The sequence below is a fragment of the Gavialis gangeticus genome, unplaced genomic scaffold (genome assembly GCF_001723915.1).
Source record: "Gavialis gangeticus isolate Ggan-Ray unplaced genomic scaffold, GavGan_comp1, whole genome shotgun sequence".
NCBI lineage: Eukaryota > Metazoa > Chordata > Crocodylia > Gavialidae > Gavialis > Gavialis gangeticus.
The window spans coordinates 129182260-129199707 of NW_017729025.1; the positions used below are offsets into that span (position 1 = coordinate 129182260).

Genomic DNA, 17448 nt, shown 5'->3' on the forward strand with positions numbered 1-17448 from the left:
CGATCTCATGTTGCAGCAAGGGAAGTTTAGGAAAGATATTAGGAAAACTGTATCACCAGGAGGGCAGTAAAGCACTGGAACAGGTTAGCGAGAGAGGTTGTGGAATCTGCATCCTTTCAGGTTTTGAGACCTAGCTAGACAAAGCCTTGACTGGAATGATATAGTTGTGGGTAGTTCTACTTTGAGCAGGAGTTTGGACTAAAGACCCCCTGAGGTCCCTTCCAACCCTAATTTTCTATGATTCTATGAGTCTTCCAAATAAAACACAGTGTTTAAACACCAAACAAGCAAGGGAACAGACAAACAAAATCAACCCCTCTGCCCCTCCCCAAGCACTAAAACAGGATCCCTTTTGCTCTGGCCCCCGGAGGAGTGTGGTATACCCATGCAACAAGATGTTTAGCTCACATCCTGCTTCCTTTCTCCTTGCAACTGTTCTCTCTCAGCTTTCGTTTAGGGTTTTAAGCTCCCAGTGGAACACTCCCTTGTTAGCAGAAAGCCCAGCAGCTGAATATCCTATATCCTTAGCACAGCTGGCTACCCTTTCTTAAGGGGACAGAGCACCCTGTTACAGTCTGTTGAACCTTACTGTGCCGTACTAACTTCCCACAGCAAAGGCTGTATGTCAGTTTAACATCTTCATTGCTTGTAACAGAATGTGTGAACATAGCCACTGAAGCATGATAATATATTGCAAGGCTTTGCATATTTAATTTTTTAAAAACCTTCAGGTAAAGTGGAAGACACTCTTTAATGATTACTTTGTATTTTGTGCACTTTCCTTGTGTATCTTTTACAAACACCACAAAAATGTTCCCCAGACTAGCATTTACTAACATAAGAGACTAATGAATAGATTAGGTTGAATAAAATAACTCTAAATGATGTTTCAAGTTCCTTTATAAAACATCTGAAATCACGGGAAGCACATCTTAGGTCACATGTAAATAATGTATTTCAAAGGCATAATTCTGTGTTAATATTTTATTTACATACAATAAAACTTTAATGACAATTTTTTTCCTGGAGAAAGTGGAGAAGAAAACATTTTAATATGTTTTTATGACCTGACAGTTGCTGCTATCAGTATTTAATTTTTCCAATCCAAGTTAAGCAATATGTAAAGAAAGCTTAGCTCTATATTGTGTTCCCCATAGGAGATGCACAAATCTCTAACCAGTTGGAGAAAAAACAAAAACTGTGAAATGTCTCTGTGTTCCTTCCTTGCAGATATCTCAGTAAGCTTGCTATCCTTAGTTGTCACAGCCTGTGGACTTGCTCTGTTTGGTGTGTCTCTGTTTGTGTCCTGGAAGCTTTGCTGGATCCCTTGGCGAGAACGTGGCCTGCCTTCTGGGAACAAAGACAAGCAGGATTCGCTGAACTGTACAGATACAGAAACCAATGACCATGAGTACAGCGAGGATTACTTGGGACAGCCTACTTCCTACCCAGAGTCCTCCATGAAAATTAGCCACACTTCCCCTGATATTCCATTAGATGCTCAAGCAGGGACCAAGGAGAACTGTGTACACAATGTCCGAATGCATCGCCAAATCACAGAACCAACGTCTTCTGCTCGGTCAGTAGCACAATTTTCTTCTAATAATAAAATATTACTCTCCCTGTTTCATCCCCATCCATTTTTAGACAGTATGCAGACCAACAACAAATGTTTATTTTACCTGTCTTAATCCTTTCACTTTAATGGCTATAGAAAATTATTTACTTGTTGGGGTGTGCTTCATGACAGACGGTTTAAGAGGGTGTGGCCATAATGGTAGTCATTTTTGTTTCAATCACAAACAACAAATGCACCATCTGCCTACTCCCCTCATAAACAAGAAAACTTGCCAAAACGGTGTCCTTCGGAACAAGAGAACAGTCCAGATTTGATCCTGTAAAGCATGTTCATTTATACTTATTGCTGAGGCTGAGCACTCAGTAATATCCCTGTGAAGATTTCAAAAACAACCAAAAAATAGGGCAAGCTAATGAAACACTTATGAGAGTCAGAAATAGGATTAGAAGTGATAGATTTTAGTTACAGCATTGACTATGGGTGAAAAACTGACTGAATAAGTTTGGATGCAGGCACAGGAAACTGAGCACCAGTATATGAGGGAACAGGAAAGGGGGGAGGTGACAGTGTGAGAGTGTGGAAGGAAAGGTGATAAAAGGATTATTCTGCACATGGCCATAAAAAGATCAGCACTTGAACAGCCAATTAGTGAAGTTCTGAGCCAATGTAGATGTACTGGAGCTGGAGAAGGTACAGCACTAGCTCCGCAGTTCTTCAGTAACTTATTCTGGTCACCTGAATTAGCAGGTTTGGCAAAAGCTCTTGACCACAGGCTGTTCTTTAAGATAAGGTGCTGTCAGAGCAGCTAAGAGCTAGGGATTAAGTTCAGTAATTGCCAATCTTTCAGTGTTAATATCTTGATCTAGATCAGGGCTGTCCAACTTCTGAGTAGCTGGAGGCCACATGCTATGCACCCTCTTTCCCCCCCCATCACATGGGCTGCATGTCATGTGGGTGCCCCTCCAGGCCCCAAGCCCCTCAGACTCTGTGGGCCCTGCCATCGCATCCCACATCCAGGAGCACACCAGAAAACAGAAGCTGGATGATGGGAGTGGAAGCCCAGAGATCCTGGCCTTAGCAACCAGAGTGATGGTAGAAGTGGCAGCAAGGCATGTGCTTGCAGGCCAAGAGTTGGACAGCTGTGGTTTAGATAAGCAAAGACCCCAGGAAACAACAGGAATGCTCCTGAGTGCCTGGATAAATGTCCTTGTCTTTTTCTCAATAGGCTGTAGATCAGTCCTAGGAATCTGTGACTATGGAAGCTGAGCCCAAGCAAGGATGCACCGTTGCATTACCAGCCACATGCAAGGCGGATTTCAAACTCTGGCACTGCCTCCTACTTAAGATATAGGACACACGAGCAGATTGTCAATGAGAGAACTTTTTTTTTTCTTTACTGACAGTCCACAAGCTTCACGAACAACCAAACTTTTTTAATGATGTATTTTTTATATAATTTAAAGGGAATGTAAAATACAAAAATACACACTTAATTGGTACAGTTCATAGGCACAAGAGGATTTTAATTCTCTCCCCCATGCCCCCAGAAGCCAGGGACTTTTTAATATTCTCAGTACAATTCCCAGAGTTTTCTGTCATATTCACATTTTCACTGTGTTTTTGTAAAGCATAATTCTTCCTTCAGCAGTGAGAGCTAAAGTGAGAGCTAAAGCCTCACTAGGCACAAGACAGTGGAAGTAAGAAAATCCAGTGCTGAAACCATAAAGAGACAAATTTCTCAATCATGCAAGGAAAAGGAAGACTATGAAATTTACCCACTCAAAACAATTATATTTTCTTAGTCCTAGATCAGCAGCGCTCCCTACAGAAAAGCTAGTTTAGGACTGGGGAGTGACAGTTCTTGAAGTTTTACCGAAAAGAAAGGGAAGGAGAAATTGTTTTGAACCCTCTTTCCATCCCTTCAAACACTTAAATATACAGTTTGGAAGGGAACCCTAAGAAAGGTACCGGAAAAAAACAAGTCCTGCTCATTTTAATTCCCTTCCTAGATTCAACTGGAGCCCCTAATGCCACGTGCCTTTTCATATTTCCATTGTGTATGAGCAACTCTGACGTGGAAGATGTGACATGCAGGCTGTATGAGAGGAAGCGTGTATATGAGACAGTCTAGCACTTAAAACCAGGACACCGGGGTTCTAGTCCTTGCTCAGTTATGAGTTTGCTGTAGAACTTTCATCTAATTTCTGTACTTCAGTTTTCCCACTTTGTCAAAGTGGATACTGTATTAACCCACAAGTCTGTATTTACCTCTTGTATTTCATTATGTCCATGTTCTTTAAAGAAGGGTAGGAGTTAAGTTGTCTAATTTGTTATTTGTGACACAATAGTATTTTGTCATGGAAAACTACTAATGCATAACTGCATAATTATGCTTTTATTATGTAGCAAGGGAGAAAAATTAGTTGGATTATGAGAGAGAGAATGCTTCTGTTTTAACATATACACACACATTTACAAGAAATGAATGATAATATGAGAGGAAATATTGCTGATTACATTCAGCATAAACAGTCTTGACTAATTGTAACCTAAGATTTTTCCCAGGTGTTCCCTTTTATGTTCACTATGCTTTGGTTCTTCAATATGATGTATGATTTTATGTATTAATAAGAAAAAATTGTAAAATCCAACTCATAAAGATGAGGGCTTTTACCTAATCCAACTTTCTCATCCAACTGCCCTACAGGGACTGCAAATTTGATTTCTTGTGAAGTGGAAATTTCAATCACAATAACCAAGTGACTCCAGATAATAAATCTCATTGGACCGAAGCTAAAAGGAACTTTCTCTCCTAGGAGTAATAAAACTAAAGCAGTCTTTCAGCCTAACTACTTACAATGTTTATAACATCTGATGGTAGTTATGAGAGAAGGACCAAAACAGAAGGAAAAATATTGATAGAGATGGGCAGCAAACCATTTAAAGTAAAAAGAAACAGCTTGTAAATCAAATAGTAGTTTTTACTGATCAGTAATTAATTTACAGCTGTTGGGAAATACCTCCCTCCCATATTCAGTCTTTTCTCTTCCTACCAGATATCAATAAACTCGCCTAAAGCTATGTGATGGGTAAAGGGACAGATTCTCCTCTCCATTATATAGGCATAAACCATTAAATTGTGTGGGATTGGGCTGAATATTTATAAAGTTCTTTCATGGCAAATAATAGGAATAATTATTATTACAAATGTACCTATGGGACTAATTCATACTTCTTGGTACTAAATTCATTGATTTCTCTGACTTTATATCTGGCATGGGAGGGCTGCATTTACAGTTATATGCAGTTATATTAAATCATATATACATTTATAACTTAATGGAAATAGGTGATTTGGCAGCTTTCCAATGAGCTTGGTTATTTGGGGGGGAGGGTTGTTATAAGCTTCAACTGACTTTGGAGAGTATATTGTGTGTGCTTAAGGTATAAGAATTGTGCATTATACAAGCATAATAAATCTAATGATGAAGATGAACTGTAATAATATTTCAATTATAGAAATATTGCTCTATTAAAAAGGGATAGTGTGCTATACATGTTCATGCTACCTAAAGGCATGATTAAATATGCCCAATGAAATTAAAATAATGTCCAGACAAGAATCACACAACACCTGGCAATATAATCAATTTAGCTTCTTTCATGTTTTGCTTAAGGCACAATTCAATCCGAAGACAGCTCAATCTTTCAAACCCAGACTTCAACATCCAGCAGCTTCAAAAACAGGAGCAGCTGACTGGGATTGGACGCATTAAACCGGAGCTGTATAAGCAAAGATCAGTGGACACTGATGATGGACGGCGAAACAACAGCAAAACCTGTGGGAAGCTCAACTTTATTTTGAAATATGATTGTGACTTAGAGCAGCTGATAGTAAAAATTCACAAAGCTGTCAACCTGCCAGCAAAGGACTTTTCTGGGACTTCAGACCCTTATGTGAAGATCTATTTGCTTCCAGATAGGAAAACAAAACACCAGACTAAAGTGCACAGAAAGACCCTAAACCCTGTATTTGATGAAGTTTTTTTATTTCCTGTTCCATACAATGACCTGACCACAAGGAAGCTCCACTTCTCTGTGTACGACTTTGACAGGTTCTCCAGGCATGACTTGATTGGCCAAGTGATAGTGGATAATTTTTTAGATTTGACAGACTTCCCCAGGGAATGTAATATTTGGAAGGATATTGAATATGTCACCAACGTAAGTATCCCAGTTTTTCATTTTACAATTTTATATTTCAGTTTAACAACTTATTTATAACCTTGACCTGTTTTAAACTGATCAAATTGGTCTCTATGATACATTTATGGAGAAAATTATTCTTTTGTCTCTCTATCGGCATTTGACCTCAATCCATAGAATGTGTTAATATATTTCCAGTCATCATTTTACTTTTATAGGATTTTTTTTAATGTAGAATCTATGGAAGTTAATCACATCCCTGTTAATAACAGAGAAAAGCTAGAGAAATATGCTTTCTAACCCCAATTTACCATGAAAAATGCTATTTTTCCATTTTCCCTTTATATTTGTGTTATTATCTGTCATATTTGTCTTAGCATACTATTTACCTGAGTGTACAAAGTGAAGGACCATGTATGGCTTTCCTCAATCCTGCAAAGTCAGCTGACATTGCATCTATAGTCCTGGTGAATTCTTGACTCTAAAAGCTGGCACTAGCAGTTACCAGCCAATGTCACATAACTACCATCAGATGTTATAAACATTGTAAGTAGTTAGGCTGAAAGACTGCTTTAGTTTTATTACTCCTAGGAGAGAAAGTTCCTTTTAGCTTCGGTCCAATGAGATTTATTATCTGGAGTCACTTGGTTATTGTGATTGAAATTTCCACTTCACAAGAAGATGGCAGAAACACCAACTTCTGTGACCTAGTTGGGAAGGTCACTGCTGTGAGAGGCAGGGGCCTGCAGACCTGGGTCCTTGGCCCCATAGCTCTGGCAGCTGGGGTCCCCCTCTGGCAGGACTGGGAGGGGCAGGGGGCTGTGGGGGGAGAAGTGAGAGGTACCAGCAGTGCCAGGGAGCTGTGGGGGAAGTGAGGGGCACCAGCAGGGCTGTGGGGCTGTTGGGGGGCGCGGGGAGTGAGAGACCTGCTGGACCTGTGTTCTGTGAGCTAAGGGAGCAAGGGAAAATCTGATTTTCCATGATAACAAACCCCAAATCAAATACCAAAATGTATAGGTATTTAGAATCTATTTTATTATAGTGATTGAGGTACTGATAGGCTTCCAAATTGATTTAGAATTGTAAATACATCAATAAAACATTGTGTTCAATTGATACATATATATCAATTGATATATATAGTGGTGTTTCATTTTAATAATGGATTTTGGGATTTTTATCAGAGAATGTGTGATTTTTTCAGAGAATTTGCTATTTTACCAGAGAAAACCAGGATCCTTGGTTATGAATCACAAATAGCACCCTTTCAGAGACCAGGGACTTTATTCTGCTCTCAATGCATAGGCAAATGTCTTCGTAGTGTTAATGGGAATAAAGCATGTTTCTTCACTGGAAAGTAGATGCTACATGAATAAAATGCAGAGTACACAAGGTGAAGCCACCAGTTTCATATTTTATTTGCTTTACAAAACTGAAATCTTGTGGGTGTCAGTAAACCAAACATTTTAAACAATAAAATCAAAGAAATGCAAGTGTTTCAGGCCCTTAATCAAGAAAAGCATGTAATCATGTGCTTACCTTCAAGATCCTGTTGATGTCAGTGGAAATTATATTTAAAGTTAAGCAAAAATTTAGCTGTTGTCCTCCTAAGGATGAATCAAGACCTAACTGTCAATGTGGCATATAATTGAGCCCGGAGCTAAAATGCTGATTTAGTCAATGGGGGGGAAGGGGGACCACTTGGAAATTTATGTGGGCATTATTTAATGCCCTCTTCTTTGTGTTCCTAGTATGAAAAATATGCTGCATACTAAAATGGCACTACAGGAGCTAAAATCTATTCTTACCTGATTGGGGGTAAAGAGTAGAGAGAGAACAGAGTCTGGTTTGAATCTACTTTCTGAGATTTGAATCTACTTTCTGACCTAAAGTTTAATGATGGCTAAAATCAGGTTTGGTCCAGTATAGTTATAGGCCCCAAACACAATATTTGGATTGGAATTTGAAACCTTCAAATTCCATATGTGATTAGAGTTCAGGTATAGTCCCATCCAGGGGCAGATCCAGGACTTGGCAAAGGTGGGTGTGGGAGCAACAACCTAGCTACAGCAGTGGTTGCATCCTGCTCCCAGCATCCTCCCTCACCCCCATGGGCAAACCACACTGTGGGAGCCCCCAGAGCAGGGGTGGGGAGGCAGGCTCACCTGGAACAATGACAGTGACAGCCACAACTCCCCCACCCTGCCCAGTGTCCTCCAGGAGCTGGTATGGGAAGGGATCCGCCCCTCCCACCTATCAATGCTGCTTCTACTGATGTCCCAGCTGAACCCAGCCCCCAAGCATTCCTGCTTAGGGTTACCATATGTCCAGGTTTTCCCAGACATGTCCTCTTTTTCTGGCCCCCTATCCTTGTGTCCAGGTGGGTTTTTAAAATGAGAGCAAATGTCCAGGTTTTTGCTCTTGTTCTGCTTTCCCAGGCTGGCTGCCTGGGGCTGGGAGCAGCAGGCAAGGTGATTGGCTGTTGAGGGTCCTCCTCCCCCTCCCAGGCATCATCTTTTTTGACACCTGCTTGAGTGGCCAGGAGTGTCTCTAAATCTTCCCCCACCTCTGGGACAGTGGGGAAAGCAGCAGCAGGCAGAGCAGAGGGGAGGGAAGTGAAGGGGAATAGACATGACTCTGAGCACAGAGGGAAAGGGGGGATTATCAGCTGCTTGAGGGATTTTAAAAAAGTCCCCAGAGATTCGCAAAGAGTGGTCCAGTCTGAAAGGGGTACCACACTATTGCACCTTCTCTGGATCCATCCCTGGTCTCATCAGCACAGTTTTAGTAAAGGTTTATTCTGAGATAAAGCAGGGAACACAGAGTATATGTTCATAAACAGGGTTTGTAGCTAACAGGGACCGTATCACTGCAAATGATGCACAGCATGAGACATAGCCCAGTTTTGCCTAATGTTGGTATCCAGATAAAAGGTTCATATAAATGGGTTCTCACAGTATTTAGCTTTCCAATTAGCATTTCCAAAATTTCAAAGGTTGTATTCAGTTTAATAAAATTATGACAAACTAGCACAGGATTATTCAAGAAGTTGGACTGAATTACAGTCATTTGAGTTAGTTCTCTTAGTAGCCATTAAGACTGGCAATACAATCTCAAATCAGCAAAACTCTGCAAAACTCACTTAATTTCATCCAAGCTCTGAACCAAAAGCAAGGATTATGAACCTTTGAAACAAAACTGAGCTGGGTTGCTGCGAGCTGATTTATGGTTGTGACGAGGACCTGTATCGACCCTGGCAGCTTTGACTGAGTTTAGCTTCGAGCGTCTTGGTTGTTTCAAACCTGAAAGTCAAAAATAGCAAACGGCCATGCAATCCCATTAAAGTTAATGGAGTTTCACAGCACATAAATCAACAGAGAATCCAGCACAAGTAGGTGTGAACCTGCTTAAGACACACACACAAAAACCAACAAACCCCACAGAATTAAACCTGCCAAGTTAGCCACAACTTGTTTATTTCATCTGAAAATATATATATTTCAGTTCCTCATGTATCTCGTTACATTATATAGGCATAGGGTGACTATATGTCCCATTTTCTCTGGGACAATCCCCATATTTAGAGGCTGGTCCCAGCTGACTGTTGGGCATTATAATGGGTGTCACAGAAACGCAGGGGCGCAGGGCACTGTCTGGCCAGGAGTTAGAGTGGCACGAAGCACCTTGTAGGTGGGCAGGCAGGCGCTGCTGCCTACCCAGCATGTGGCCCCACCCCACTTGTGAGACTGCTGGTGGGGAGGGAGGGGGCTGGGTCCCAGATTTCCCGGATGATGTCCCAGATTTTCAGGATTTCCTTATGGTCAGCTATATAGGCAGGGATTGCATGTCCCATCTTACATCATTTTCTATTGTATTGTATTCTAGTCCAGTTTGACACAGCAATGTAACAATGCACCAAATCCATTTTTACTGAATATCTAACACAATAATCTATTTCAAATAAGTATTGCAGATTGCACGTGAAATAAGCCAGCTTCACCACGAACACAAATGGTAAATTCACTAATTAGATGGTGTCACACAAGTGTCTTCTTGCTATTTTCTAATAAAACTAAAACTTTGTTTTGGTCAATCTACAGTGGCTTTGATTCTTCTCATTCCATATTCTGCTGCCATCTCAGGCTTTGAAATCTTTATAGTATCATCTTATGCAGTTGGTTAGTAGCAATAGATACACATTGTGGAGGATAAAATACCTCCACAGCCCACAAAAGACAGCTATAGGGAGCACTGCCTCTAAGCACCTTGTATATTCAAATGACAGTTCTTCTAATCTGAGTCTCTCTGAGCAGAAAGCTTCTTGCTCTGCCAGTGTTTTTTCCAACCTTACAGGCAGCAACAGCAGTGTGTGTAATGGAGGAAGTAATTAATAAATGGATCAGCCCTAGATGAACATGAAAGCAGGCTTAATTTGGCTTTTGTATATTTATCAGGAAAGTTATTCTGATTTCCAGCATGTCAGGATGGAGAAGCCTTTCTATTTTTAGGCTTGGGTTTGTTTATCTATTTATTTATTTGTTAGTTTTATATCCGCCCTTTCCAAAAGAAGCTTACAATAAACAGACAAACCACCCAGATAGGAAATAACAGCAAATTTCTCAAACAACAGCTCCAACTCCTTTCCCCCACCCCCACCTGCTGGTCTTTTAGGTAAACCACCATAACAAGCAAACCCTCCAGCTCATGTATCCCCAGTATGCCTTCCAACTGCCATTTAAATCCAAATACAAGAAACCGCTTTCTACTGTCCACACACTCCCATTCCCCTGGCTCATCCATCGGAGAGATCCCTCCCTCTGTGCTCTCCAACGTCCCATCCAAGCCCACCCCTCTCCTACAGATCCATGGCTGCCCCCACAAAACAAAACAAGCAAACAGAAACAAACCAACCCACCCAAAAACTCCATATTCCCCCCAACAAACACAATGCTGAATTCAAAAGAACCTTAACGAAAAAAGAAAAAGAAGGTCCCTGCATCCATCTCCATCAAAGCAAGACACCAAAGGGTACCCTTCAGCAGTGCACACCCAAGGAGGCCTGAAGGGTTTGGAAGGTTAGCAGGTTGGTTGGGTCCCTCTACCTCCATCTGAGCAGCCAAGATGTTACCTAGGTTTGGCCCCAACCCTCTTCCAGAGAGAAAAATGGGAGGAGGGAGTTATGGCAACCCAACTTTCTTCAACACAAGGATGTCTTCTAGCTGGGTTCTGAGTCTATCCTGCTCAGTAGCCTTTGATGCTTTCATTTAAATAATTTTTAATGTTCTTGGTACTATCCTCAAACTCAGCTTTGATCAGAAACAGCATATGGCCTCAGGAAAAAAAAACATATTTAGTTTTAAAAATAAAATGAATTGAGTGCACACACCTACCCCACATTACAGGTTTAGATAGACAAGGGTCACCTTCTGTATAAACTGCTTGTTAAATATGGCCATTCTGGTACACAGACAGTCCTATCGACTAGGCATATTGCATGAACTAGGTTCTATTGTGACCATTGTTTCATAATGACTTATTTTGCATTCTCCACATGTTTTAAACTCAAGTTAACTTGCAGTGCTGTGGATCTGTCAAAATCAGAAATTAGGAGTGGAGAGTGAGGATACCTGAGGCATGAGAATAAATGAGAACTGGGATATATCCCACTTCCATTTTCAGGTTTGCCAATTTTCAGAAGTGGCCTGGTTTGAGACCTCTATAGCCTGATTTACAAAGGAGCTAAGTGCCCACACCTTTAACTAAAGCCATTAGGAGCTTCACTCACTCAACACCTTTTAAACTCAGGACCTACATACCTCAGGATGGGCACCCAAAACTAGTGGGCATTTCCGTACATTTAAATCTTAACTTATGGGTGCTTCATGTTTGGCAGGTATGAAACAGCTACAGTAATAAGCTGACTCACTGAAGCATCTTGAGATTCAATTTATCTCTATTAAGCATTTTAGTGAGCTTCGGGTGCTAAATATAAAAGAGCAAAATATTGCAGCATACTTACTTGTTTAAGCAGCTGCTGTATTGGATAAACCCTAACAGCAGCTAGAACAACTCCAGGAGTTGAGCACATAAGTATGGCCTATTATATCTGTACCTTTGCAGTCACACAGCAGGTATGGTCTATTATATCTTCTAATAAAATTGTTTCTCTCTGACTTGTCTTCCTGCCTTAATGTTAAGAAATTACAAATCTTTTTCAGGGTACACCCATTTGCAGTTGGTGACAATGATTTATTACCTTGAATTAGAGCAGTTTTATAAATGATCTAATAAATTGCTGGGGCAAGAGAGACACCTCCTGACACTTGATGTCTTTTCAGCTTCTAGACATAGTTATGCTTGTGATTTGGTATAGCCAAATGCTAGCTGAGAAAATTCATGCTTTCCTGAATGCATACAATAAGCCAGCAGGCCTCCTTGTTCTGAAGAACTGCTATCGCTCCTTTCTCCCGCTTTCCATTCTTGGGGAAAGCTGGAGCTAAACCCAGGCAACATCTTGGCTACCTAAATGGACAGAGAATGACCCATAAAAACTGTGTGTGTTCATTCGAGTTATAATTCCACCTTTGTACTGCCTCCCATGTCAGCCACAGGCATGGAAGGAGCTTCTCCTTATCCTCTTCAGATTCCCTCTTAAAACTCTGTTTTATTTTAATACTTACAGAAGTCATTAGTGATTATAAGATAACTGGTATATAATCACTTCTTACCCATCATCTCATTGTTATCTTGGACTCCCACTGTCTGTTACATCTACCTGTTGTGTCCACTGTCCAGCGACAGAAAAAACAAAGAAAACCTCTGTAAGTAGAATCTAGTCCCAATGGCCATAGTTTGCTTGCAAGAGATGTTTGGTTTCTGCCTGTTCTGGCCTGTTCAAATGTACAAAAAGGTTAAAAGTACAAGCAGTCCATTGGGATAGAGTTCTTAAGGCATGCTAATTTCTGTAGCCAATGGCACACAAAGGGGCATCAGCTGACTACCTTTCTCCCAAACAGCCAGGCACCTAGTTATTGCAGGAGTAACAGGGGTACACAATAAAGGAAGGAGCCAAGCTGACTACACTGCAGATGGGGGGGGGTGTAGTGGGAGACAGTGGGTTGCCTGTGCTAGCATGAATCCAGAGTAAGGCTCAACCTCAAACCTTTGGATCTACAACGAGACACTTTACCTGCTCTTTTACCACATTGCACAATTGTAAAATGTACAGAAAATGATTAAACAAGGACCTCAGGCAGTAAATGATTTTATGACCAATATATATTGAGGACATGTGTATCCTGTAGATTTTTCAAGAATCCAACCCAGTGTGGATGGGAAAATCAATTAATTAGTCTTCACACTTAGCATAGCAGCTAGTATAGTTGTTCACATATAAGATAATTGCACTACAAAGTGATTTTGCCATACTTTTTGCACTTTGTGATAATTCACATTTTTAAGCAGGCTCATTGCCCAAGGCTGAATTTCTCCTTTTGTATTTTTCCTTTTCTTTTTTATCTACTGGCCTTGTTAATTGTGTTGTGAACGTTCAAGTTACCAGAAATGAAATGTAGATCAAACAGATTAGGAAGCAGCACACAGCATGGATAATATATAGATAGACTTGAGTTTTGAATATGTCATTAGGAAAGTTATAATAGCAATAACACATTTTTGTATTTCAGCTGGATATAAGCACAAGCTTAAGGGCTGTGACAAACAGGAGTAGGCTCAAGCACATGTTTATGCACTTTGCTTAACTGCAGTCTTAGATTGTAAATATTATGAGTTAGGCATTGTGTATTTGTATGTGTTTGCAGACCACCTAATTGTGTAGTCCTATTCTAATTGGGCCATCCAGCCATTCATGCTGTAAATGGTAATATAGATTTGGGCTAGGGACAGAAATTACACATAAACTAGTATAAGTGATCAGAAACCAATGCAAATCTGTAACACAAAAGAGGTTCAGTGCACATAAGTGTTTTCAAAATGGCCAAAACTGGTTGAAGATAAATCTGGATGGGTGTACTATCAAACTTAACTCATTTAAGTTAAATCATCTTATTTAACTTCTGTCTCAGATCCCTTCCAGATTCAAATCAACTCACAGTCCCCTGGTATCCCAGAATGTTTTGCACTTTTTCGGAAAATCCCATCTTGCAGGGTGGGCAGGATAGCCTTGGCCCATGCTGTCTGCTCCAGCTGAGCAGGGAGGCATGCTCTAGTGCCCCCCAGCTTCTATCCTGGGCCACTATAGGCATGTGGCTGCATTTCTGGAATCAACAGTGAATCTCTGTCCACTTGCTTATTGGTTCAATCTATACAGTTTAGACTAACCTACGAAGACTGAATCGATTTCAGCCTTGAACTTTATGACTGTTTGTATTTAGTCTTGGTAGCTGAATCTCAATAGCCATGTACTCTGAGGACAGGAGATCAAAATCTGAGCTTTGTGGCTAGCCTCAACATCTGTATTGAGCAGGCCCAAAAACTCAGATCCCAAGAGCTTCAAGACTGGTTCTACAAGTTAGGTTTAGTTCTAAGGGTGATAAATTGATTCAGTCAATTACTTTAGCAGTCCTTTACCTCCAGAGACATATCTTTCATCAGAAACTAGATGAATTTGGAACCCTAAGTTTAATCAAGTACTTCAGCAATGAGGTTCTGGAGCTGGTTAGTGCAGACCAGCTTCTAAGTATTTTCAATGAACAGAAAGAATTAGAAACAGAAACTCTTTTCTTGCTCATAGATTCCCCATGAAATAAACAATTTTTTACATACAAATCTATCCAGGATCTATGTTGCATGTTCTTGAGTGCCCTCAGTTGTCACCTAAGTTAACATATGCATAAATACATTTCTTTTTTAATACCTAGCCTGTTACATTATATGAAGATGCAAGAGATTTTCTTCTCCCAACATGTATAGTCACAAGTTAATAATGTCAGACTGAATTCTATATCTCCATTATATTAGTTGGTCCAGATTTTTACAGGAATAAGCTATAATAGCAGTGCTTAATTTTTTGGCCCTGGGAGCCGAATGAATGGTGCAGGCTGGATTAGGTCTGTAGGCCCAATCCAGTGTGCTTGGTACTGGAGCCCAATCCAACCCTGTTTCTCTTTTTGGGGTTTTTTGTTGTTCTCCCGCCCTGGCGGGGGGTCGGGCTAGAAGATCTACTAGGTCCCTTCCGACCCTTAATCTATGAATCTATGAAAACACACACTGGATCAGAACCTGGTCCTGCACACCATCTCATGCCTGCAGTCCCAGGCACTACCCCTACCCCAGCCCTGACTCCATTAACACCAGATCATGCCTGCTATCTCAGCCTCATCCCCAGATCTACGTGTGCTGGATTAGGCCCACTGCCTCAGCCCCAGCACCACGAGCATGCTGGCTGGATCCTTTACATTGAGCCATGTCATCTGGCCTGTGGGACTTGGAAATATGGTGGTGGAGGAGCAGTGGTAGTGTTAATTGCCTTTGCTCTCTTGCCACCAATTTCTGGACCTTTGGGGAGCCCCATGGGTTGGATTACACAGCAATGCATGCCAGATTTGACCCACGGGCTGGGAGTTAAGAACCCTGCTCTGTAGCTACTCCTGTACTCAACACCTTTTCCCTGTCTCCTATGCATCTCTCACTCTTTTCACCTAGATAATCTCTTCTCTAGAGATAAAGAAATAAAGCAGGATGCTACCTGCAGGCAGCCTCTAGTACAGCATTTGCAACATATCAGTGGAATGTATTTTACACATGCAGTACAACCAAAACTTGAATCCGGAAAATCAAATGCAGTCTTCAATTATACCATGCAATTCTATTAACTATAATTACTATAGTACAAATGTAATTGGGGAACAATTCGGCCTAATATTTTTGCAATTCAGAGACAGTTCTTCTACAGGATGAGCGAAAGAGCACTTCCATAGCTGTAACTGTACTGCTGCTGTGTTAAAGCAGCGTAAGCTGGGGGTGTTGTACAAGGTTTGGTGAATTGTTCAGATAATCTTATGCATTTTTACATAAAGTTAGTCCTCTTTAAAATCTAAACATATGTTCAACCAAGAGGGATGTGGGGAACAAAACACTTCCAAATCAAGGTTTGCTAATTATCACAATTTTTTTAGACTTTTCACTCTGCCACTTTCCAGTAGAGGCTATGCAAAGCAATTAGAAAGTCTGTGAATTTGTTAGATTCTCTGAAAAATCCAACTTCTCTAGATTCATTTTCAATACTTGGAACCAAACTTGAATTTATTCTTCTCACAGAATTGCACATACTGTACTTGCTTGAAATGCCTCAAGCTATTTTTAGCCTTTAATACCCACTAGATAGCAGAGCCATCAGTCACCTTTCTCTATTGAATAGACTCCTTTAGAATTTTAGGATTTCACATTTACCATGCTCTGCGCTCTGGTTTTTCCAGTTTGCATTTTGTTCTTTTTTTCACTGTTTCCTGTGTATTGCAGTGGTAGGTTGAGCAATGGGTGCATATTTGTTCTTGCTGCATTCTATTAATTGAGGGCCAAACAAGAGGCAGTAAGTAATTGTGCTGCCTCAGCATGACGACTCATTTGCAATGACTAGTGCATTAGGGTGATGATTTGCAAAAAGGCAGGGTAGAAGTGCATCTCACAGAGTAACTGTTTCACTCTTTCCAACCCCTACCCTCTCCACCCTGCTCACATGCACTGGAAGGGAAGTAAAAGTCATGTGAAGGCTGCTGTCCCCACCAACATTCAGGTAGATCATGCAAGGGAATGAGGGGACCTTTTCTGTGGGGGCACAAGATGTCTCAACTGAGTCTTAAAGACTCCACTGCCTACCTTATTAGATCAGCTGTGTCCAGCAGATGCTGGATACAAAATGCAGTTCTCTACACAGAAAAAAAGGATTATTGGCTCATAAACATTACATTTTGGAAGCCTGGTGGTGCATGCTCAGGGGTAGCATACAGAGTCCATTGAACAGTTGATAAGGTCATACAATTTACCAGGTAACCTGCAAGGGCAAGAATTTACTCTGCTCTGGACAGGAGCTCATTTGATGTTCAGAACTGCCCACCACCTGTGCAGAAGAGAAGTTGAAGATGTGATTCAGTTCCAAGCTGACTCTAGAGGAATGGAGTTATTCACAAAAACATATGCACTTAGTCTATACTCTACCCTGCCTTTGAGATGATGCTAGTGAAGAACACCATGGAAACACTTCGTGAGGCTGAGATGAATCCATTGTAAAGACCTCTGAAGCAATATGGTACTGTAACGGTACGTAAATGGATATAGACATTAATGACAGAGATTGAGAGAGAAAGAATGAAAGCAACAAAAAGAGGAACCATAAAAAGGTTAGATGTGCTGTCCCCACCCCGTGCTACACAATTCTGCTCAGACATCATCTATTTATGGTTTTTCTTCCAGGAGGCTTTTAGCACCTGATCATCTATTTTGCATCAAATTTGAAAAAGAGAAAACATGAATCAACATACTTCATAGTTTCATAGTTAGTAGGGTCGGAAAGGACTTGAGCAGATCATCAAGTCTGACCTCCTGCCATGGCAGGAAAGAGTACTGGGGTCAAACGACCCCAGCAAGGTGGTCGTCTAGCCTCCTCTTAAAGACCCCCAGGGTAGGAGCCAGCACCACTTCTCTTG

The 17448-nt window shown here is 40.9% G+C and overlaps 1 protein-coding gene across 4 annotated transcripts in view; it reads left to right on the plus strand.

Annotated features, from left to right (window-relative positions):
• The first annotated feature begins 1032 nt into the window (after nucleotides 1–1032).
• Nucleotides 1033–17448, plus strand: part of SYT9 (synaptotagmin 9) — a 106553-nt gene continuing 90137 nt past the window's right edge. For all 4 annotated transcript variants that reach the window (XM_019519537.1, XM_019519538.1, XM_019519536.1 and 1 more), the window contains exons 1-2: nucleotides 1033–1579; nucleotides 5257–5803. In XM_019519537.1, coding sequence (XP_019375082.1) covers nucleotides 1161–1579; nucleotides 5257–5803 — 966 coding nt within the window. In that variant the 5' untranslated portion in view covers nucleotides 1033–1160. The remainder of the gene's footprint in view (nucleotides 1580–5256; nucleotides 5804–17448) is intronic.